Genomic DNA, 23,113 nt, shown 5'->3' with positions numbered 1-23,113 from the left:
TATTGTAGAAATTTTAAAGTACTATAAACATTTTCTTGGCTTAATTCTCTCATTTCCACTTTTGGAGAGGTATGTACAGGAATTCAAATCTGACTTTTTGAGGGGCACATTAAACACTCATACACATAAGAGTATATGTGAGTGTCTTTTTCATATTTAATACTACTGGGAATGTCCATATCCCTTGCTCATGACTCAGTGTGCATGCAATTGCTCTTTTGGGATTTCATATTGAACTAACCATATCAAAACTCACAACTTAGTGTGATTGTTGTTCATTTCATTATCCACAAGTTGTACTCAGTTCATACGAAATGTCATTTTTAGAGCTGAACCAGGTCTTCTGTTTTTATGTTCCACAGTATCTTAATGGAATAGACTTGCAGATAACTTACAACACAAATTGATCATATTTCTGTTTTGCATTATTTCAGAAATTACAGACTTTACAAATAACTGTGACTTAAATTTCTTTTCTGTTTTGTAACACGAACTCTGGATGAGTTAGATACGCACTCAGTTCTCCCCTCCTATTTCAGTTTGCTTACTCTGTGGCACTTGATCCTGGCTGATTGATCTAAAGGCAGCAAGGATGTGATTCACTTTAATTCAAATAGCAAGTGGTGAACTGCTGTAAATTTGAGTAGCATCACTAAGTAGCATTTTTTATCTTTATAGAAATCAGAACAGATGCAGTGGTTCAAGAAGTTGGTGCAACATACCTTCTAAAGGTGAATTAGGGATGGGCAATTAAAACAATAATTTGCGGGTGTGACATGTGTGAGATTTATACATTTATCACAAATTTCTTCTTTAAGAGTTGTAATTCTTACCAAAGTCTTGATAAGAATCCACTGGTGAAATAGTAATTTCCAATTTCATGCTTATATTGTTCTCAAACTATTTCAGAAGCATTCTGCAATTTAGTTTGATCATAGATTCCCTTTGTCATTTGAGCAGATCCAAGGCACCATGTATATTTATTCAATTTCTTTTAATATTAAAGAGAGATTTTTGTATATTTAATATGGCCTCTCAGTTGCACTTTGTCACCCTTATGGAAATGGTGAAACCAGCATGAGGGAACATTCTCTCAGTATGTAGAATTCCTTATTGTGATATTATGAATGAAAACAGAATATGCAATTTGTGATGTCACAAAGTCCATGATGCCTTTGAAGGATAGTTCAACTTACAGCATCAGCTGCTAACCAGCAGATTGAAATGTAAGTACATAAGAACATGGATAAATGCATGGATATTTGCTTTTACAATATTGCTAATTACAGGCCAATGTAGAAACTGAACAGGACTATTCAGATATTTTCAGGGAGGTGCAGGGTAAACTATTGAACATGCAGCAGAAATGAGGAAAATGGAGATTAATTCCTATATGTTCTCTTCAAACACAAATCCTTCAGTTGTCTAATTATGATGATGGTTGAAAACACTAGACAATGTTGCCCAATATCATAGTTGGAAACTGAAATTATTGGAATTCTCATGAAATCAATTGTAACAAACATTTCTTTTTCAAGATTATAGCTTATTCTTTAAGGAATGTATGAAACCTCCACATTTTTATGCTGTTATCAGTTTCCCTTGGGATCATGGAACTCTGTGGCTAAGCGACAAGATGGCCAAGGGCAACTAACATGAAAAGACTGTGTGTGCATTTTCAATCCTACCTAATCCATCAAGTGCCTGTGGAAATAAAATATTGAGTATAATATTAAGCACCCAGTCAGACCTATCAGTGTGGTACATGGTTTTAGTTAAATTAAAAGAACTCCTCTCAAGATCTCTGTTTAGTAGAGTGTAGTACCACCGAGTCCGAGGTAGTGAATTCAGCAGTGCATGAGTTCAATCCTACATTGTTGCAGTCTAGTGACCAGGCAACTTATTTTTTAATAGAAATCCTTACGTGGGATTTCCCCATGGGCAGGGAAAGTGGAGCTTGGATGTGTTATATAGCAGCCAGTGAATCAATATACGGTATTTCTGCAAAGGAGATGGAGAAATCGATTCCTTATTCTTATCTCCTAGTAATCAGATGGTAAGAGGAACAGGAGACTTGTTTCATCGACCTGTTTGGAAGATAGTGTGGTAAGCAGTGTCTACAAAAGGGTAGGAGGGAAATTAATACATGTGATTTCAATTTTTAATCATCTTAGAAATGATAGCCTATGGTGATTGCAAGTTCTCTCCCTACAATTCAATCCAATGATAGAAAACTATGTACAGATAATTCACACTAACCTTTGCTGTCCTGCCGTGCTCAAGACAGTTCTGAAGATCAAGTTTATCATTATACATGGCAACCAGTGGTCTAAAAAAAGAAGATAAGTTAATCAGTTTGCCACCATCAGGTATGAACGATGACAAATAGATGAACATAAACTTAAAGCACATTTCACAGTTCAAAACACAGGGTCAAGAGTCTGTAAGTGGGCAAGGTCAAAGATTTCTACTCTTGTATTCACTAAACTTTGTTTCAGCCCTTTTTGTAAACATCAATTACATGTTTCCTTGATAACATGATATCAAACTCTGTTGTGTGGTAATTTTGTTGTTTTTTCTATAACTGATGAAATAGCATGTCTGCATGGTGATTATGAATGAGAAATGAAGTACAGAAAATAATTATGGCCAGAAAAGTGGAGACTGGGAAATAATGGTTACTTCAGTACATATTAATTACACAAATATAGGAAATTAGAGAAGCATCACTAAAACTGATTTTTATGAAGCAGTTGGAGCCAAATGGAAATACTGAACTGTCTTCCTCATTTGTGCAAGGGATAATTGTCAGTCCTAAATTCCAACTTAATTAGGAGCATGGATTTGCAAAGGCTGTTGGTTGCTTAACTACTTTTGATGCAATTAAGCACCTTATAACAAAAAAGTTATGAACTTTCATGAAATCAAAAAGGTATGTAACTCCATTGATTCAGGTGGTGAGTAACTGACCAAGAAGTCCGAGATTCAATCTCTAGTTACGACTGAGTTAGTGTTCTCAACTATTTTGCATTAGAGCCACAACAATCAGCCTCACCATCACCAAATTGGCAATTTCTAAATGAACTGTGTTTTTTAAAGTGAGCTGAAGACTGAGCTAATACTTTGTTGAGATATGTATCTGATAGAAAGATATTGAGACTTGTTGCCTTTTATCATTCAAGAAGAATGGCCCCTTGGTGACTTAGTAAGGAACTAATGCCCTCAGCAAAGGGAAGAAGAGAAACTGATTTCATAAAAGGAAAGAGTAAGTTCTTATAAAACATTTTAAGGATGGAGCTGTTAAGTTATTCCATATGGGTAAATGCACCAATGCATCCAAGCTGAATTTATTTTTACTGTGTAGGTAATAAGCAGCTGCAAAGTATTTCCTATGATGTAGATAAATTATTCTTTTGAGCACATTTAAACAGTCACTATTTGATCACTGCTGGCTGAACCAAAACCTTGTTTTCGTAGCTCCATTTGTACTTGCAGTTGACGAGATAAAGTCACCTACTAAGTGATCTATTCTTGGCAGTTAGGACCTAATTAGTTTATTTTTAATTGCATTTCTTATGCAAGGATCGTATATTTTTACCACATCACATTTCCCTCGCCATCATCATTGACATAGGTCAGGACAAGATAGATTAATTCACAATACAAATTTTGAATGAATCCGGAATATGAATACTTCCTTGACTTACTTAGATTATCCAATTCCCAAACCTTTGTGCAAAAAGTCAAAGAAGAAAGCTGCCAAATGTGGCATTGTAGATATATGAGACCTTAAGAAAATTCATATTGAGGTACAAAATATACATGCAGCATAAATGGGACAAACTGCTCACACTGTAATCACCAGTTAATCTATCTCTCCCTGAATATGTCTTCAAGCTAGCGATATGTTAAATGCATGAAGTAAGCAGATATTTCATACAGACTGAGAACATTAAATGAATGAATAAACAAAAAACTGGAATTCCCCAACTTAAGAAAAGTTTAGCAACCCTCTTTTTCAAGCTGTTTCCTTTGGATTGTTCTTTCTAAGGAACTTCAGTGTTCCAGAGGGCGGATGTATCTCAGCTTCTGGAAAGGTCACCCTGAATTGAGGGATGTTAGTTTGTTTGTCTAGGTCAGAAATACAGTAACCGGGTAAATATTGGTGAATACAGGAGGAATTTCCACAAAACTCTTTGAAAGCTGGTTAAAGGGAGGCTGACAATCTTACAAACATCATGGTCCTATCTCTGAGATGGATTATTCCATCACCTTGCAGGCCTTTCTTTAGGCCAGTAAAATGACCCTATAACATGTAAGGACTATATGCAGCAAATTTACTGACTCCATATTTCTCCTGCATTGAAATCTCTGCACCTTCCCCCACCCCTTCAACACTATTCCTTTGCCAATCCTAGAACTTAGAAACATAATTTAATTATAAATGTTGATATTCATTTCATAACTGACACATTTTAATCTATATTTAAGAAAATGTGTCATTTGTGTTTATCCATATGTAGTGTCTTGATCATAATTTGTCAAAAACCAATCAATCAGTATGCCCTCAGTGTGACACCAAGTGTTACCAAGATTTTAATGCACATATCTCTGGAGTTGGACTTGAATCTGAAACTATTTGATGAGGTGTTGAATGACTGACTGAGCCACAATTGTCATGATTAACATGGTTAGAACTGGATGGTTGCTGAAACTGTGGTAAAGAGGTTGCAGCCTACTATGTTCACTCCACTCCAGATCAAACAAATGTGCGTTAATTGCACATCCTGATCCCAGCACTCATTTCTGAGTGCTTTCCAATTTAGTCCCCAAATCTAGTGTTCACCATTTTAAAGTTGAACACGGATTATTTCAGGATGTGAACAGAAGATATAAAACAATGCCTCTTAGATGACAATATGTAATTAGCATTTATTGGAGAGGCATAATTTTAAAAGGGACAATGTCTCCTTTAAAATACCGATGAGAAGGATTTTAAGAGTCCATTGAACAATACCTCAGGAAGTCTGAAGGCAAAAGACAAAGGAGAAGAAAAATTGAGTAGGGAGTCGAAACTGAATTATATATCTTAGCTCTGGGCTTGAGAAGGAATAAGAGCATGATTATGGGCATTCGCTTCCTACTGTGAAGCAAGCCAAGAGGAATATCTTCTATGTCTGAACTGGTTGTAAACTTTTGATGTCTTCATTAGGAATCTTCCAGGATATAGATCAAGCCACGTTTGCTCATGTACATGCTTAGCAACAAAGGCATTCACAGGAAAATTCATAGCATTTACCATAGTAACGCTAACTTAGTTGCAGTGAAGAAATATATAATGAAGGAAATGTTTAAGAATAGAGAAAGAATGAGAGAAAAAAACTCAAAGTTATAATGAGATGTACCGGGATAATAATGAAAGACTGTGAGATTCATTCACTGATTGCAGTGAGAAGAGACATATGACGGAGGGCTGATCTGAGGTTGCCTTGTTTATACTTGTGGATAAAGTTAAGCATTACTTCATGGGGTCACCGAAAGCTTGAGAGAAAGAAAAATATAGAAACAGTGAAAGGGAGAGAAAAAGACACACGTCAGAAATGAGGGACTCAATTTTGTTGATTGCCTGTGACATACAGCAGGTGAGGAAAACCAGGTTTTAAGTTTGAAGGCTGATTATTTTTTTTGATATCTTCATTAATTTGCTGTGCAGAGATCCGAAGCTGGGAATGTGGATCAGACAGTCACACAGAACTGTGGAATGTGAGGATTAGTTCAGCATATACCCTTTTTTAACTTTTTAACTAACATCATTTTATAAAAAGGAAGGCAGTAGTCATTCCTGCAATTGCCTTCATCAATGTGTACTACCAGCATGGTCAGATATTATTACTTTCTCTTTATAAGTTAAAATGTTCACCATACAGATCATCAGAATGTCGATCATGAAAATAGGATTAAATATGGAACTTTTAAAAGGATTCGTAAAATATGTTCCTTTGGTTCTCTATAAACTCTGATTTCCCTCTATAGATGCTGCCTGACCTACTTTGTACTTCCAGTATTTTGTGTTTTTATTCATAAAATATGCTCATTTTAAGAATTTCTTTAACTCTTAACCACAACTATACCTCCAATGACACACGTGTCACACACCACTGTGTTTTAGGATTTAAAATGTGGTATGAGACATGAAGGACAATAATATAAAAGGACATAATCACGTACAATAATTGCAAACAAAACGCTGACCATTTATAACTTAACTTGAGTGCAGCTATCTTCCTAACTTGTTAACAGTTTCAAGCTTAAGTATTCATTTCAACCTGCCAATGAATTTCACCAGTTCACAGTCAGATAGAATATACATACTGCAGAGATGGACTTCCTCTGCAGAAATAGGAAAATTGACCAATATGTATCAACATGCAACTTGTCTACCATTCAGATTGTAGAAAGTATATAACACAGAACAGGATGTTTCTTGCTAATAGAAGCTCTGCAGAGGAAACAAGAAGAGGATTAAAACTGGGATCAAATGGATATCTATGCTCCATCACAAGAGGTTCTTTGCCCATGGATAGAATATTCTACTGAGTCTCACTGTGTCATGCTGTCCACTGGCTAATTCTCAGTATGGCTCCCTCACCGTTCTTTCACCAACCTGTTCATACCAGGAAGGTTACCCCAGAAGTATCGGGCTCGATGGGCAGCAGAGACTTCCTTGGCATCAATCATCACAGGATTACACTATCAAAAAAAAGAGGAAAAGATAAGTTTATTAATTTCATGAAACTGAACAATGCACTTTGAGTGAAACCTTCTTTCTTCCCTTAGCACCTTTCCCATCCCATACTTTAAAATTACCCAAAAACATCATAGCAATTTGACCTTTTAGCATGAGGTTTTGGTCCTGGACAATGCACATTAAGAACATAAGTATGCTTTTCCCATGACTTTTGATCCATTCCAGTTGTGCCAGGTGTATACCTGAATTCACTGCCTGCTGGCAGAGGTCAATGACAAGAGAGTGAATAGCTCCTTAGAGGTAACTTTTAACAATGTTACAGAGACAAATTCAGTTTTGTTAAATCCACTGACTTTGCTCATGAGATTCACATTTCCTGATCCAAAGTGCTGGAATCTATAATTAAGGAACTAATGACAGACTATCTTGGAAAGAATAATTGGATTGAGCAGAGTTAACATGGACTTACTAAGGAAGTATTACATTTGATTAATCTGTTGGAATTCTTTGAGGATGTGACAAGTGGAATAGATCAGGAGGAATATGTGTGATGTATTTGGATTTCTGGAAGTCTTTCAATATGGTTCTGCACAGTAGGTTGGCTAAAAAGGTTAAATCACATGAAATAGAGGGCAATATAGTGACATGATTTAAAGCCGGTTATGAGGCAGAGAGCAAAGAAAGAGAATGAATAGATTTTCTCAGGCTGGCAGGCTGTGACTAATGGGGTCCCCACTGGGATTGAAGATAGGGCTCTAGCTATTCATGATCTATATCAATAAGTTTCACCAAGGAGATGAAATGGCATATTTCCAATTTGCTGATGATACTAAACAAGGTGGGATTCTGAATACAGAGGAGGATGTAAAGGGGCTTCAAGGGTCATTGACAAGCAAAGTGAGTGGATGAGAAAATGGCAGATGACATATAATGTGGAAAAATGTGAGGTGGACTTGGGTAACAGAAAAGCAGAGCATTTTTTCAATGGTGAGAGATTGGGTAGGGTTAATGTTCCAAGGGACCTAATGGTTCTTGCATACTGAATCTTGCTGAAGGCCAATACACAAGTGCTGCGAGCAATTAAGAGAGCAAATAGTGTGTTAGCCGCTATTATATGAATGAATACTGGAGTAAAGAAGTCTTGTTGCAACTGGTTAGGGCTTTGCTGAGACCACACCTGGAGTATTGTGTATAGTTCTGGTCTCCTTTCCCAATAAATGATATACTTGCCATTGAGGGAGTGCAGTGAAGATTCACTGGACTGGTTCCTGGGACGGCAGGTTTGCCATATGTGAGGAGAGATTGAGTAGACTGGGACAGTTTTCTGTGGAATTTTGAAGAATGAGAGGATTGAAACTTACAAAATTCTTAAAGGGCTTGATAAGCTTACGCAGGGAGGATGTTTCTCCAGTCTGAGGAGTTTAAGACCTGGGGGCACAGTTTGAGAGTGAGATGGGGAGAAATGTCTTTCTTCGGTGGGTGGTGAGTGCCTGGAATTCTATAGCCTGGATGGCTATATACGCTCAGTGATTATGTTAATTAAAAACAGAGATCAATAGATTTCCAGGCATTAAGGGAATCAAAGGATATGGCAATAGTGATGGAACTGGTAGATCAGCCATGATCTTGATGAACATTGGAGCAGGCTTGAAGGGCCATGTGGTCTACCCGTTCTCCTATTTCTTATGTCTTAAATCTTATGCCACAGGTGACTTTTGTTTTACAGCAGTGCATTCACATTTTAAACCAGTTCAAAGGTGTAAAATCACTTAGCGGTTCTGTGTATCAATCAGCTGTGTCCAGTAGACTCAGAAATATTACTTCTTTGTTAAGGATTGTGTGGCTCAATGAATATTGCTGGAGTTATCTTTAAAGCTATATTGGTATTGGTTTATTATTGTCACTTGTTCCGAGGTACAGTGAAAAATGTGTCTTGCATACCGTTCATACAGATCAATTCATTACACAGTGCAAATACATTGAGTTAATACAGAGTGCATTGAGGTAGTACAGGTAAAACAATAACAGTAGAGTAAAATGTCACAGCTACAGGGAAGTGCATTGCAGGTAGGCAATAAGATGCAAGGTCACAACGAGGTAGATTGTGAGGTCAAGAGTCCATCTCATCGTATGAGGGAACTGTTCAATAGTCTTATCACAGTATGATAGAAGTTGTCCTTGAGCCTGGTGGTATGTGCCCTCAGGCTCCTGTATCTTCTGCCTGATGGGAGAGGAGAGAAGAGAGAATGACCCCAGTGGGTGGGGTCTTTGATTATGCTGGCTGCTTCACCAAGGCAGTGAGAGGTATAGACAGAGTCCATGGAGGGGAGACTGGTTTCCATGATGCGCAGGGCTGTGTCCACAACTCTGCAGTTTCTTGCGGTCCTGGGCAAAGCAGTTGCCAAACCAAGAAGTGATGCATCCAAATAGGATGCTTTCTATGGTGCATCGATAGAAGTTGGTGAGTGTCAAAGGGGACATGCCAAATTTCTTTAGCCTCCTGAGGAAGTGGAGGCACTGGTGAGCTTTCTTGGCTGTGGCGTCTGCATGGTTGTACCAGGACAGGACATTGGTGATGTTCGCTCCTAAGAACTTGAAGCTCTCAACCCTCTCGACCTCAGCACCTTTGATGTAGACAGGTGCATGTACACCACCCCCTTTCCTGAAGTCAATGACCAGCTCTTTTGTTTTGTTGACATTGAGGGAAAGATTGTTGTCATGACACCATGTCACTAAGCTCTCTACCTCCTTCCTGTACTCTGACTCATCGTTATTTGAGATACGGCCTGCTATGGTGGTATCATCTGCAAACTTGCAGATGGAGTTAGAGCAGAATCTGCCCACACAGTCATGAATATATCCAGAGTAGAGTAGAGGGTTGAGGTCACAGCCTTGTGGGGCACCAGTGTTGAGAATAATTGTGCTGGAGGTATTGCTGTCTATCCTCACTGATTGCGGTCTGTTGGTCAGAAAGTCAAGGATCCAGTTATAGAGGGAGGTGTTGAGTCCCAGGTCTTGGAGTTTGGTGATGAAGTATTTGGAGTATTGAAGGCGGAGCTGTAGTCAATAAACAATAGTCTAACGTAGATGTCTTTACTGTCCAGATGCTCCAGAGATGAGTGTAGGGCCAGGGACGTGTAAACCTGTTTCAACAGTGGGTGAATTGCAGTGGGTCGAGGTTGTCTGGGAGGCTGGAGTTAATGCGTGCCATGACCAGCCTCTCAAAGCACTTCATGATGGTGGATGTCAGAGCCACTGGTCGGTAGTCATTAAGGCATGTTATCTTGCTTTTCTTTGGTACTGGGATGATAGTGGTCTTCTTAAAACAGGTGGGAACCTGAGATTAAAGCAGCGAGAGATTAAATATGTCTACAAGTACTCCCACCAGCTGATCAGCACAAGACCAGAGCACATGGCCAGGGACACCATCTGGGCCAGATGCTTTCCGCGGGTTCACTCTCTGGAAGACTGATCTTACGTTTTCGACAGTGACCATGGGTTCAGTTGCATTGGAGGCTGTCAGGGTGGGTGGTGACAATCCACTTTGCTTCTGTTCAAAACATGCATAGAATGCATTAAGCTCATCAGGAAGGGATGCACTGTTGTTAGCCATGCAGCTCGACTTCGTTTTGTAGCCCATTATAGCATGTAAGCCCTGCCATAACTGATGGCTGGTCTGGGGCTCTATTTTAAACCGGTATTGTCTCATGGCATTCCTGATAGCTTTCTGGAGGTCATATCTCGATTTCTTGTACAGGTCAGGATCACCAGATCAGCAGTCCTCGACTTCAGTAGGGAGTGGATCTCCCGGTTCGTCCATGATTTCCAGTTTGGGAACACCCGTATTGTCCTCTTTGGTACACAGTCCTCAACACACTTGCTGATGAAGTCCGTGATGGTGGTGACATACTCATCTAGGCTGGCAGCTGAGTCTTTGAACATGGACCAGTCCACTGACTCAAAGAAGTCGCGTAGAAGCTCATCTATTTCCTCAGACCAGCATTGCACGACTCTCTGTACTGGATCCCCCCGTTTCAGTTTCTGTTTGTATGCAGGGAGGAGGAGCACAGCCTGGTGGTCTGATTTATCAAAGTGAAGGTGAGGAGTGGCTTGGAAGGCATCTTTGATGGTTGTATAGCAATGGTCAAGGGTATTTGGGCTCCTGCTGGGACAGGAGATGTGCTGGTAGTACTTCGGTAACACACTCTTGAGGTTGGCCTGTTTGAAGTCACCTGCAATAATGAAGAGGGCCTCAGGGTATCCTGTCTCAAGGTTGATGACCACGGAGTATAGCTCATTGAGTGCAGGCTTCATGTACGTCTGGGGTGGGATGTAGACTGCCATCGGGATAGCTGAAGTGAACTCCCGTGGCAGGTAGAATGGTCGGCACTTCACTGTTAGATATTCCAGGCTGGGTGAGCAGGAGCTTGCCAGGACTGTCACATCTGAGCGCCACAAGTTATTGATTAAGAAGCAGACCCCTCCGTCTCTAACTTTGCCTGAGGATGCTGTATGGTCCATTTGATGGATTGAGAAGCCCTCAGGTTGAATGGCACAGTCAGATGAAGCAGGTGTAAGCCACGTTTCGGTGAGACATAACACACAGCAGTATGTAAATTGACAATGATGGAAAATGAATTGTGGAAACAATGCATTATAGAGATCAGGGTTTCTCTGCAAAAAGAATGTTTTCACCACTGGAAAACAGCTTGTATAAGAGAGAACAATGTTATAAGACTGCAGCAGATGGTCCCACCATGCTGCGTAGTTTGCTTTGGATACCATTTTGCTTGAATGCAATTCAACACTGAGGTTTTAAGGTAATTCCCACAATCTACATTTTCTTCATTTATGGATGACTAATACAGCCATTTATTTAGCTTGGTCACTTTTATATTCCTTGATTTCACGTGGACATTTATGGATGACTAATACAGCCATTTATTTAGCTTGGTCACTTTTATATTCCTTAATTTCATGTGGACATTTTTAATTTGACATGTAAAGGAATGCTGATTTCTTCATCTGTACATCATCTTTTCTTACATCATTAATTTTGATCTCAATTTATATCATGGTGATGATGTCCCCTTCCAATGATTGATAAAGTATTCTCGCATGAATAGTGACTTGACATTTCCGACACGATGGCAAGAAACCTTCTATTTGCACTGATAGTGCAGATCATAATTTAAATGCTTTCTGTGTCTGCTTTGTCTCTTTCTGGTCATTAAGAAGCAGCCAGAATATGCAACTAAAAATGTGAGTCATGTGACAATTCAATTCTGCTAAATTCAGGATACTGAACTGCAATTGGGAAATGCACATTAGGCGAAGTGACCGTATCCAATTTTACCTTTTTGCAATTTGCATTTATTATAAATGATTTTCATTATAATTTAGATCCTTTTTTTAAAAAAAGTATGTATAAAATATATACACAGTAAATTTCTTTTGGATTGAGTGAACAGCAATCTCACTTCATAATTTGATCTGATAGGGTTACTTGCTTCTGTTCTGTCTCTGAGAAACTTACCTCTAGAAAGCGCGAGATGTCCCTCTTGTCACTGACTCCCATTGCCACCACGTTTTCAAACAGCCAGAAGAATGGCCTGTTGTCTCCTTCTTTGGGTCTTGTTTCATGAAGTAGACGGTAGAACTCAAAAAATAGGCGGCCTGTGCCCTCTAAAAAGTAAATAGAAAATAACACAGTGACTGTTGTCTTACTGGACACCTTAAATCAACAGAAACCTGTTCCAAGTACTTGTCATGTCTCAACAGATCTGGGATCTACTGCAATATCTAAGAAATCAGTATCTAGCCCTTAAACTCTGTCATGGCCATTAGGATAAATTATCAACATAGAATTTCAGTGTTGAACTTGTGTGCAAACCATAGTGCACAAGATGAAGTTTATGCTCACACTTGTAGTGAATACATTTTATGACATACAGGGTATACCAAACACATGTGTGGAGTAAACCTGAGCCCTTATGATGAGAGGAACAGAATCACAGATGAGGTGGAGGTCAAATCGGCAAATTTGCAAAACTCAGCCCTAACTCACCCCAAATGTCCCTCCTTCAGTTTAAGCACTGTTGGGTTTGGGGTCATTATGTTCACCTCTCTGGAGAGCAGCTCCATGATAATGTGTTACATGATTATGTTACTCAGACTTTGGGAGCTATTTAAAGATGGTTAGTTCCTTGGACTCAAGATATCCAGCAGCCAGAGGGAGGCAGCAGCAGCTTGATCAAACAGACAACTGGGACAAAAGGAGCTAAAGTCTGCCCCCTTGAATATACTTGGTCAACCAACCACCAACTGCATCCTGGTGTTGTTCCTTTGCTCACTCCCAATTACCTGCCAGGTGTACTGATCAAACCAGACTCCCTCCATCATCTTATTCTTAATATCCAGACTTCTACACACGTTTGTTCCCAGTTCCCCATTTGTTTTCTATTATCATCTTCCCCACCAGCCTGGTGATTTTTCATGGAATGTTCTCATTCTGGTCTTAGTTCCTGGTCTGAACAATCTATTCAATGTCCTGACCTCCCCAACCAATTCCCAGCATTTTCCTCACAACCATTCCCAGTTTTAAACACCACCATCCCTCTTTCATGAAAACCACAATGTCTCCTGGTTGACAGAAACAGACTTTAGTGGTTCCTGTCTATGCCCTGACTGCTCCTGGCATTTCCAGCTCAAAGCCAGTCAATCAATATAGATGAATGTGGTTAGAAAAAGGGTAAAACATTAACAGAAACTAGATGTTCCTGCAATTTCCAGTAGTCTCTCCTCAAACATGTGGACCAGGTTCCTTTCGGTAAATCCTGATGCCAGAGAGTTCATGCTTCAATGCCCCAGTGAGCACCAATCATCATGGAGGATTATAGCCAGAGGTACAAAGCTTGAACAAAGAACAAAAATCAGGCTCAATAATTATTTAATTGCCTGCATTAATTTATTCCCACTATTAATCATTTTTATTGCTACAGTTGCTGTGCAGATAGCTATAAAGAATCTCTCTCCTGCACAACCACCGGAGAATTGATAGTAGATACAAGATATTGAGGTAGAGTATTGATTCTCTGCTGTGATGCATTAATAGAAGCTTTATTAATCAATAACCTCTGCTTTGCCACTTAGCTTATTGAAAGATTGATGTCAGAAAACATTTCACACTGCAATTACCATTTGAAATATCTTAGACCAAAATGCTGTTAAGACAGCTTCTGGGGCTAAATTGGATAGTGCTGGAAAATGGCTGCTGTCATCATGATGCAGAATTAAAGCTTGTGCTTTCGACCTTGCTACACATAAAATCTGTTAACAGGATTTTGGTGAATAACGAGCACTAAACATGATCTTGATTGCCTAAGCATACAATAAAGGGCCCAATTTAATGAATGGTCAGATACAGTTTAAGATAGCAGTGATTACAGTATGCTGGGATTTTGTAAAGGGCCTTTGCATCTTGTTTAGCACGTGCAAGAATAGACACCCAATATTCTGATGCAATACTGGAGTTTTTGGTCGATAGTGTGGAGAAACAGAGAGAAGATCAGGCAGAACTCTAGACAGACAGTCAAAGTGGCAAAAAGAGCCAACAAATTAGGTGAATGTAAAAAGCCATGCTCCAAGAACACAGACACACTGCTGCAAGGTTTAAAGGCCTAATATGCATGGTCAAAGTCAATGTACACATTATGAATTTCCATCTTCTAACTACAGCTCCACCAGCCTCGCAAACTGCTCCAGACGTTTACACCTTCATTACTCACCTACAACTTCTTTCAATTAGAATCCAACTGAACAATGGAAAAAAGGTGCAGAACCACCATAGCAACACAAAAGGTGCAGAACCATCATAGCAACACAAAAGGTGCAGAACCATCATAGCAACACAAAAGGTGCAGAACTACCATAGCAACACAAATGGTGCAGAACCACCATAGCAACACAAATGGTGCAGAACCACCATAGCAACACAAATGGTGCAGAACCACCATAGCAGCAGAAAGCCAATGGTACGAAGCTGTAGTTCCAACAGCTGGCTGTCTGAGGGGCAGGATGCTGACTATTGTTGGAGCTGCTGTCACAGAGCTCAAAGTTAGTACCAATACAGCAATCGATAAAGATGAAGATTTGCTCAAGTGTAATCATCTTTCTCATGTCCCATAATCTTCTCTGATGTACATTGCCCTACTTCTTTCTTGCACCCTATCCTTTATCATAACCCTGCCTTCGTGCCTTTCTCCCCTCAGGTCAAGAATGAACATGTAGCAGCTTTAGAGGGAGAGCATATCCATCATCTGTTGTGGAAGAAGACATTCACAACCATCCAGTTCAGAGACATGCACTTCCTGTACTGTGGACAGTAACTTAAAGAATATGCTGAAATAGTGGACATAAGCCAGAGGGGATCATGTGGCCTCAGTACCAGAACCCTGGGACACAAATGAAGACCACAAGACCATAGGAAATAAGCCAGTCAGCTCCTTGTGCTTACTTTACCATTCAGTATGAACATGGCATCCAGCTTTCCTCATCCACTTTTCTGCCTTCTCCCCAAAACCTCCGATTACCTTAACAATTAAGAATCTATCTACCTGAGCTCTGAATATATTCAAGGGTCCAGCCTCCACACCTTTCTAAGACAAAGAATTCCAGAGATTTACAATCCTTCAAGAGAGAAATTCTTCCCATCAGAATTCTGCCCAGGTGAAAACAATGATAGAGTAGCTGATGGAAGGTGACTGCTAAGGCATGCATAACTAAATATTTGTGCATTGGCAGGCCTACAGGAAAACAAGTGAAATGCCAAGGAGTGAAGGGTCCAGCGATAAACTTGCATTGGACTTTTTGGGAGTGTGGGGCCCATCCTCCCCATCATGGAAATAATGGACGCAATCATCTTGTCAAATCCAATGCAGTACAAGTAGAAGCCAAGAAGATTGTTGTTTAAGTTCACATTGCTGTCATGATGGTTCCACTGTTCCATTCTGGATACCACTGTTCAAAGGGCACCTTGGGAAATAATGGCAGAGCCCAATCTGCCTTCTAATAGTTTACTGATTGTTGAAGTGGTTTCCTTGAAAAGCTGTAGCAACTCCTTTATGGAAGAATTAGCTGTCTTCTGTCAAAATAAAAGCATTTGTGATTTCACTAAAGCCATTCTGTCAGCCGTCTTGTTGTTGCCCGATAGTCAGACAGCTCAGGAGAAGATTAGAAGGCAGAAGTATGCAATGGTTTCTTTACCTTGCGTACCGCACTTGCATTTTCAGGTTGGTAGGTGGAATGCCTGTCAAGTGGGCTGCTTTGTTCTGGAACATGTCAAACTTTGAGATGTTGGAGCAGTGCTCATCCAGGCAAATTGTCACTTTTCTAACACACTCTTGACCACTGTCTCTTAGAAAACATTTGAGCAACCAGGGATTAAGTCCTTTTCCATACCCTGTGTCTCTGTCATCACTATAATTATGTTTTTGTTCAAAGGTAACAGTCGGGGGATTCAGCAAAAGTGATGCAGTTGAATTTAAGAGGAGGCTGTTAGTCTCTCTCTCTTGTTGGACACTGCTGCCACCAAGTAATTTTGTGTTGTAAATGTCACTTGCTACTTCAGTGTCCATGCTGAGTTAACCAGGTCTTGCTCCATGTAGAAAAGGCAACTTTATTGCCAGGGAAGGAATGATTCAGATTTCTTCTTCATAAACACAAGTTATCTTTGCACAACATCCTCAAGGTGATGTAAATCCAGTGGTTGTCTGGCCGTGAAGCTCATGATCCTTAGATCCCAGACCTTATCATGCCTGCTTTTCTCCATCCAAGAGGCAGAGGTTGAATTGAACTCTCCATGAATACAGAGCTTTCATTACTTGTATAATGCAGTGGTGGGAAATGTAAGTAATGCCTCGAGTACCAATCTGGAAAGAGCCAAAGGTAAAGGAATTAAGTGAAATGGTGACTTTCACTACCACTGGCAAGGGTCTTCCAGCCCTGCTCTGCAGCAACAGGTTTGGTTGCAGCATGTAGCTGGTATCCGCGAGAACCTTTGGAGGTTCTACTTGATGTGCAGCCCTGCTCCTTGGTCAAGTTGATAATAAAGACGTGCTTGCAGAAAGCCCATTGTAGAATGGGACTCTTACCGAATTCATTTCCTGTCTTCTGCCTCCAGGTGTCCCTGGTTTGTGGGCCTTCTCATCCTACTCCTGCTTGTCAATTGTTGGCTGTGAAGAATGGCCAACAAAGTCTCCAGGTCTGGCTGCAACTGGTCCATGCTCATCTTCTCCTGACCTTTCAAACTCCAATGTTATCCAATGATTAATCTCCAGCAATCTGCATCTCCAAATATACTACTTATTAATAACCAAGAAGCCTGTAGGTAACTGAGGATCCTGTTACACATCACAGTGGGGAGGGGATGGGAGGTTGTGATGACTCCTCCTGTGGGGTTCCCCATGCCTCCTTAACTCGTGATATTATCTGGATTCTGGTCATCCAGTTTGGCCGCCCTTCCATCAAATCAACTTTTCTCTGCGACTGACTTTACAATCTAAACATTCCACATACCTGCACTATGCACAAGCTCTGTGCACACTACTGCCTTTGCCACTTTGGTGAATGTCATGAATTATGCTACAATTTAGAACATAGAACATTACAGCACGGTACCGGCCCTTTGGCCCACAATGTTGTGCTGACATTTTATCCTGCTTGAAGATCTATCTAACCCTTCCCTCCCACACAGTCCTCCATTTCTCTATCATTCATAACTTATGCAAGAAAATCAAGACACTTCAGTACCTCTGACACCCAAACCATGGGACCCTAACTTTGGAATATACCCCAATCAAGAAAACTGATGAAATTTATATTTTTCCTTGACAACTTAACTAAAGTTATGGAGGTAAGTAGCAAATTATAATTTTTGAATAAAGTACATTTTTGAAAAGATCAGTCAACATTTGCTTCATTACTGTGAAAAGATCAGCCTGCCTCCATGATATAACTGATGCGTTCAGATCATCTTGCTATGAAACAAAAGGCACATTTGGTGAAGCTATACTTCTTCTCCTGAAGCACAGTTAAAATCCAAATCAATCTGGAACATGAAAGCCTCCCCCCCCACCCCCCCCCCCCCCCCCCCCCAACCAGGTAATAGGTGTAAGTATGTTAACTACAAAATATAATTCACTCTACTGTTCTATTGAAGCACTACTTAACTGAGTTATTGTACAGATACAGTGACTGAAAAATTAATTAAGCCGTTGACCAAGCTAAGGGGGATGGTGAGGATCAGGAGACTGAAGTGGTAAAATAACAATTAATTCAAATACTTGGGTAAAGAATGAGCTGAACAATCGATGATCATCATAATTACTTACCATACAGTCCTTTCCTGGCAGGATTCACAATGGAGAGATCATTGCAGGGACTTCCACCAATCACCAGGTCAAATGGACCCCACTCCAATAGCTGAAGAATAAAAAAGATAACACAATTTCCTGCCATAATTATTCAGCTTTCATTAAATACCTCTGTTAACATGTCTATTTAATTAGTTATAGCTGTGTGAACTACTGATTCCTTTACACTACCATGTAATTAATTTTCTTATATAAATCTATATATAAGCTATAGATCTTATACACATATATATTTTGGTAAGATTTTGAAAGAACCTGTGCTCATATGACTAACAGTATAACCACTGGCACTCAGACACAGTCAACTGGAAATTCTTCAGCAGTTGGAAAAACATTTAAGGTGGGTGATACAAAGCAGGCCAATGAGTTTTTGTTTGATGGCCAGCTACTGCAAAATTTGATTGAGCACAAGTATGGCTCCAATGCAATTGAACCAGCCTTGCACACCAGACATGCTCAAACACCTTTCTACAGCTGTTCTGCACTGGGGAGTGAGCAGGTCCCCTTGACAACTAAATCAGAAATCCTGTTCATGGGTTCTAAGAGTGGAGGTTGAGGGAGAGAGGTGCCAGTCAGGGGGGCCTGGCGTTAGAGAGTTGAGTGGAGCATTAGGGATGCTGAGGGTCCCTAATGACTGATGGAAGCACAACGAAGCTCAGTGTGGAGGGGTATTGGGGCCCTGGTTGCACCTATGAAGGAGGAGTGAGATCCAAGGGAGAGTTTCTCTGAGAAGCAAGTTTTTAAGTTAAGTTGAATCTATCTGAAGCTGGTTTCCAGTGCTAGACTTCCCTAGACAGGGCCTCCTTTCTCTTTCAATGAAGCTGGCAGGGTTGCACTGTGGCACAGTTAATAGAACTGTTGCCTCACAGCACCCGAGAACCAGTTGAACCCTGACTTTGAGTGCTGCTTTCTGTGCACTTTGCATGTTCTCCTTGTGACTGAGTTTCCTTCAGGTGCTCCACTTTGCTCCCACATCCCAAAGACATGCTGGTTGGTAGGTTTATTGATCACTGTAAATTGCCCCAAGCATGTAGAAACTGAGGGTAGTTAATGAGAATGTGGGGAGAATAAAATGTGATTAATGTGGGATTAGTGTAAATGGGTGGTTGATGTTCAACATGCATTTGATAGGCAGAAGAGATTGGTTCCATGTTGTATCTCCATGACTCCATGGTATAACATGTGCTGTGAAGGCCTGCTTCTGCGTGATAGGCTTTCCACTGGATAGCGCTGCATACATTTGGTGGCCTTCATCTGTTAGCAGATCAAATGCATGGAAAATCAGAGGCCACAATTTTCTTTTATGACTTTTTCACTGAAATCTAATCACATAGTACACAGAAACTTGGTGTGATGTAAAAGTATTGATGGGTCATTGTGACCTGATCTAAGAATCATGATTCTTAATGTCCAAATCTAGGTTTCATCAACAGAGAGGTACCTACTGGAGAAGAGCGGAACTGGTTAACAAGTCAGGAGTAAGTGCTGACAAATAACTCAGAGCAGCAGATCAAGAGTGGTTTGGGATTACTTAGCCACACACTCTTGACAGCAAAAGACTGCAAATTTTGAAAGGATAAAAAAAATTAACATTTAAAAAGCAGAAATTAGTATTTTTATCTATAAATGTTATACTTTATCTGGATCAGATGACACATTTTTTTGAATGCATTTTTTTTGGTATCAACTATGCACCAAATAACACCTGTTTTCAGTCTGTACCAACATAAATTGGAGTTCACACCAAAACTTAAGACTTTCAACCAACAGGGAGAGATTGCTTTCAGCTCGTACCTGCTGAGATAGTTGTTCTAGGGATGCTCAGTCGTGACCCTGCTGCTGGCACTCCAGCACTGGAAGCATCATTATGGCAACAGATAGCCATGCAGACTCTGGCCAGGAGGCAAAGTCATGCCCATCTTCAAAAAGCCAACTTCTGTATGGTCTTCAGAGACAGCACATCCTATCTAGCCCTCTCTAATGAGCAATACGTCAGTGGGTTCAGGTTTTCCAAGGCTGTCATCACTGAGGTATGCGAAATGTTGAAGGAAGACCAATAACCATGGTCCTGTGCCTGGACCGCTCCAGTGTGGAGGACAAAGATGCATTGCCTTGACTTCCTCACTGCAGGATATTTTCAAGTAGCCGCAGCAGATCTCTACCATGTCCTCAATTTGCTACTCACTGCAGTATCAGATAGGTCATTCAGGCATAGTATTCATGAAGAAATTATTTTATCTACTTTGAATTCAGTGAAGAGTTGGTGATTTCTTGGGCAGTGGGATTTGCCAGTAATGCTGACTTCCCCTTGCTGCAGGCAGTCATTGTCCATCTGGGGTCCTGCTGGCTTCCACTCTCTTAATGTGCAGCTGGTTGCAGATTATAAAAGAATTTTCTGATCGTGAATAGCACATTTCCAGGAAGCACACATGACACCTTCATCCTGAGGGAATCTGTACTACTGCACAACTTGAGTACAACAAAAGGCACACAAGTACCAGGTTAGCAGTGGAAACCACCATGTTCTTCCGAAGACAATGTTTTGTGGCCTGCATCAGTCCGATGACCCCTGGCAGCTCACACCCAACAGATGTGCATATTCCATTGTCGTGTGTTGCAAGCTGAATAACTTAGTAAGTCACTGGCAGCAGCTGGTGCCAGAGGAAGGCAGCAAGGAGACCTGGAGCAGAAGGTCCATGAGGCAGAGCCTGAAGTGCTTCAGGAACAAGAGAACCAGGTGGAAGAAGGAGCCAACTGAAGAACGACCATGATCAGCATCCACAGCCTCATCTCCAATCAGCATGGAGAAGGGAAGCATTGTGAGAAAATGAGTTCTCTTGTAGATAAATGTTTCTCCTAAGGAGCCTGGAAATGGAATTCCCAATGCAAACCAAGTGACCTCTCTATAAAATGATCCTTAATACAACAGTAATCAACTGGAAGAGGCTAGATCATGCATAAAATTCTCACATCCTGCTCTGCATGAACGAATGAATCTCTGCTCCAATTACTTTAAGAACTTGCTGCAATATCTATTTCCTGATGAGTAATACCTCACTCAGACACCTGTATAAAAACATGTTCTCATTTTCTGTGAGGATCTCAACTCCGTCGGTATAAAAGGCAATGTACAGACAACCTTGACATAACTTGTGAAATTTCAATCAGGATTGCTCCATTGTGTGAGGCTTCTCACTCCTGGAAGAGATGATAGTAACCACCTTCCATCAGCTTTTAACAGTGGTCCTGGTGGCTCTCCTGACCCCCACGATCTACAGGACTTTCCTCCAGGCATGTATCTCATTGACCAGAACTTGGATGCCCCTTTAAGGATTGTACGAGCTGCTTCCCTTTTCCTTTCAGTCTCTGCATTTTCTATGGCAGAGAAAATGTTGGTTGCTGCTGTCTGGTTGCCAAAGGGATGTTATTTTAAGGAACGGCACTATTCTCTGAAAGCTGCACAGCAAAATGAAGGGAGCTGCTTGAAATTGGGTGAGGTTCTGTTAGGGATCATGCAGATCCCATTTTGGCCTTTATTTTTGGGTGCACGTCATTTCAATCTGGCTATTGGCCATCAGCACTAAAAGTAATCTTGTTTGTACACATGAAAAATGGGTGTAATTCAATCTCTAGGCAATTGATTTAAGCAGCGAGAGCTAAATTGTATAATTCCTGAAAACGGGTGCAGCAAACATTACACATGATGAACCCATTCCCACTGCTGCAGCAGCTTTGTGTTGTCTACTAACCTACATTGTTGCTCCATGCAGCCAGCACTAACTGTTGAATGGCTGTACACCTCAGGAAGAGGTTTAAAATGGCAAGGAGCTAGGTTGCACTTCTTAAAGTGCATGATGGCTGCAGAAGATGGTGGGAATTATTGCAGAAATTCAGATGGCATGAGGTGCAGAGGAGGGAAGAAATAATCTAGCCACAGAATTCACCAAAGGCAGAGGAAGCAAATACTGGTGCCAGAAAATGGAAGAAGTCCCAAGAACTTGTATGCTGTGCTGCAAAATATTCAATGAATTTACCTGTACAAATTCAATGAATGCATTTTCTAAGGAAATAGTCCATTGACTGAAGTACCAGTCACAGAAACTGCTCGATGCACGCCACACCTTCATTCAGTTACCAACTATCTCTGCCAATCAGGACTCAGGCCTAAAACTGGTAGTTCTCCTTATCCACACTAATGTGGACCTCATTGACATACATCTCACAGCCATGACATGTCACCTGAATAAACTTGGCTTGACACTTTGTCAAACTTTGCTATCAACACAAGGTATCCCAGCATCAGATTCTGTTGCAGCTAACTAGCAGAAGACAGGTCTGAGTGTCCATATATATTGAGCATACAGTACTCCGCATCATTGGAGTCACTGCTGCTTTAACCATAGCAACCAGCAAGCCAGAAACTACAGAAGGATATTCTCATATCTAATCATGTCTAGTTTTCCCTTATTATGTAATTTCTACAAGTTGCGGATGATAGAACATAGAACAGTACAGCACAGGAACAGGCTACCGCCCATGATGTCTGTGCCAACCATGATTCCAGTTTAAATTAATCCCATCTCCCTCCCATGGCCTGTATCTCTCCGTTCATTGCCTGTTTATGTGCCTGTCTAAATGCCTCTTAAATGATACTATAATATCTGCTTCCACCATCTCCCTCAGCAGTATGTTCCAGGCACCTACCACTCCCAGTGTAAAAAAAAACTCGCCTTGTAAATATCCTTTAACTTTTCCCCCTCTCACCTTAAAGCAATGCCCTCTAGTATTTGATATTTCCACCCTGGACTCTGACTATCTACCGTGTCTTTGCCTTTCATAACTTTATATATTTTTATCAGGTCTCCCCTCAGCCTCTGAAGCTCCAGAGTAAATAATCCAAGTTTGTCGAACCGCTGCTGATAGCAATACTCTG

At 40.6% G+C, this 23,113-nt stretch overlaps 1 protein-coding gene across 12 annotated transcripts in view; it reads right to left on the bottom strand.

Moving 5' to 3' along the window:
• LOC127574754 (DNA (cytosine-5)-methyltransferase 3A-like) overlaps nt 1-23,113 on the bottom strand; it is a 416,558-nt gene that overhangs the window by 27,111 nt on the left and 366,334 nt on the right. For 9 of the 12 annotated variants that reach the window (XM_052024036.1, XM_052024038.1, XM_052024043.1 and 6 more), the window contains 4 exons: nt 18,139-18,229; nt 12,285-12,433; nt 6,650-6,750; nt 2,260-2,329 (listed from right to left, as the gene is read on the bottom strand). In XM_052024036.1, the coding sequence (XP_051879996.1) occupies nt 2,260-2,329; nt 6,650-6,750; nt 12,285-12,433; nt 18,139-18,229 (411 nt within the window). The remainder of the gene's footprint in view (nt 1-2,259; nt 2,330-6,649; nt 6,751-12,284; nt 12,434-18,138; nt 18,230-23,113) is intronic. The other 3 variants (XM_052024037.1, XM_052024039.1, XM_052024045.1) reach the window with 1 other exon arrangement.

This window comes from Pristis pectinata, chromosome 10 (assembly GCF_009764475.1).
Source record: "Pristis pectinata isolate sPriPec2 chromosome 10, sPriPec2.1.pri, whole genome shotgun sequence".
NCBI lineage: Eukaryota > Metazoa > Chordata > Chondrichthyes > Rhinopristiformes > Pristidae > Pristis > Pristis pectinata.
Note: the sequence above shows the minus strand (reverse complement) of the source record. Positions and strands in the feature narration are given on the sequence as shown.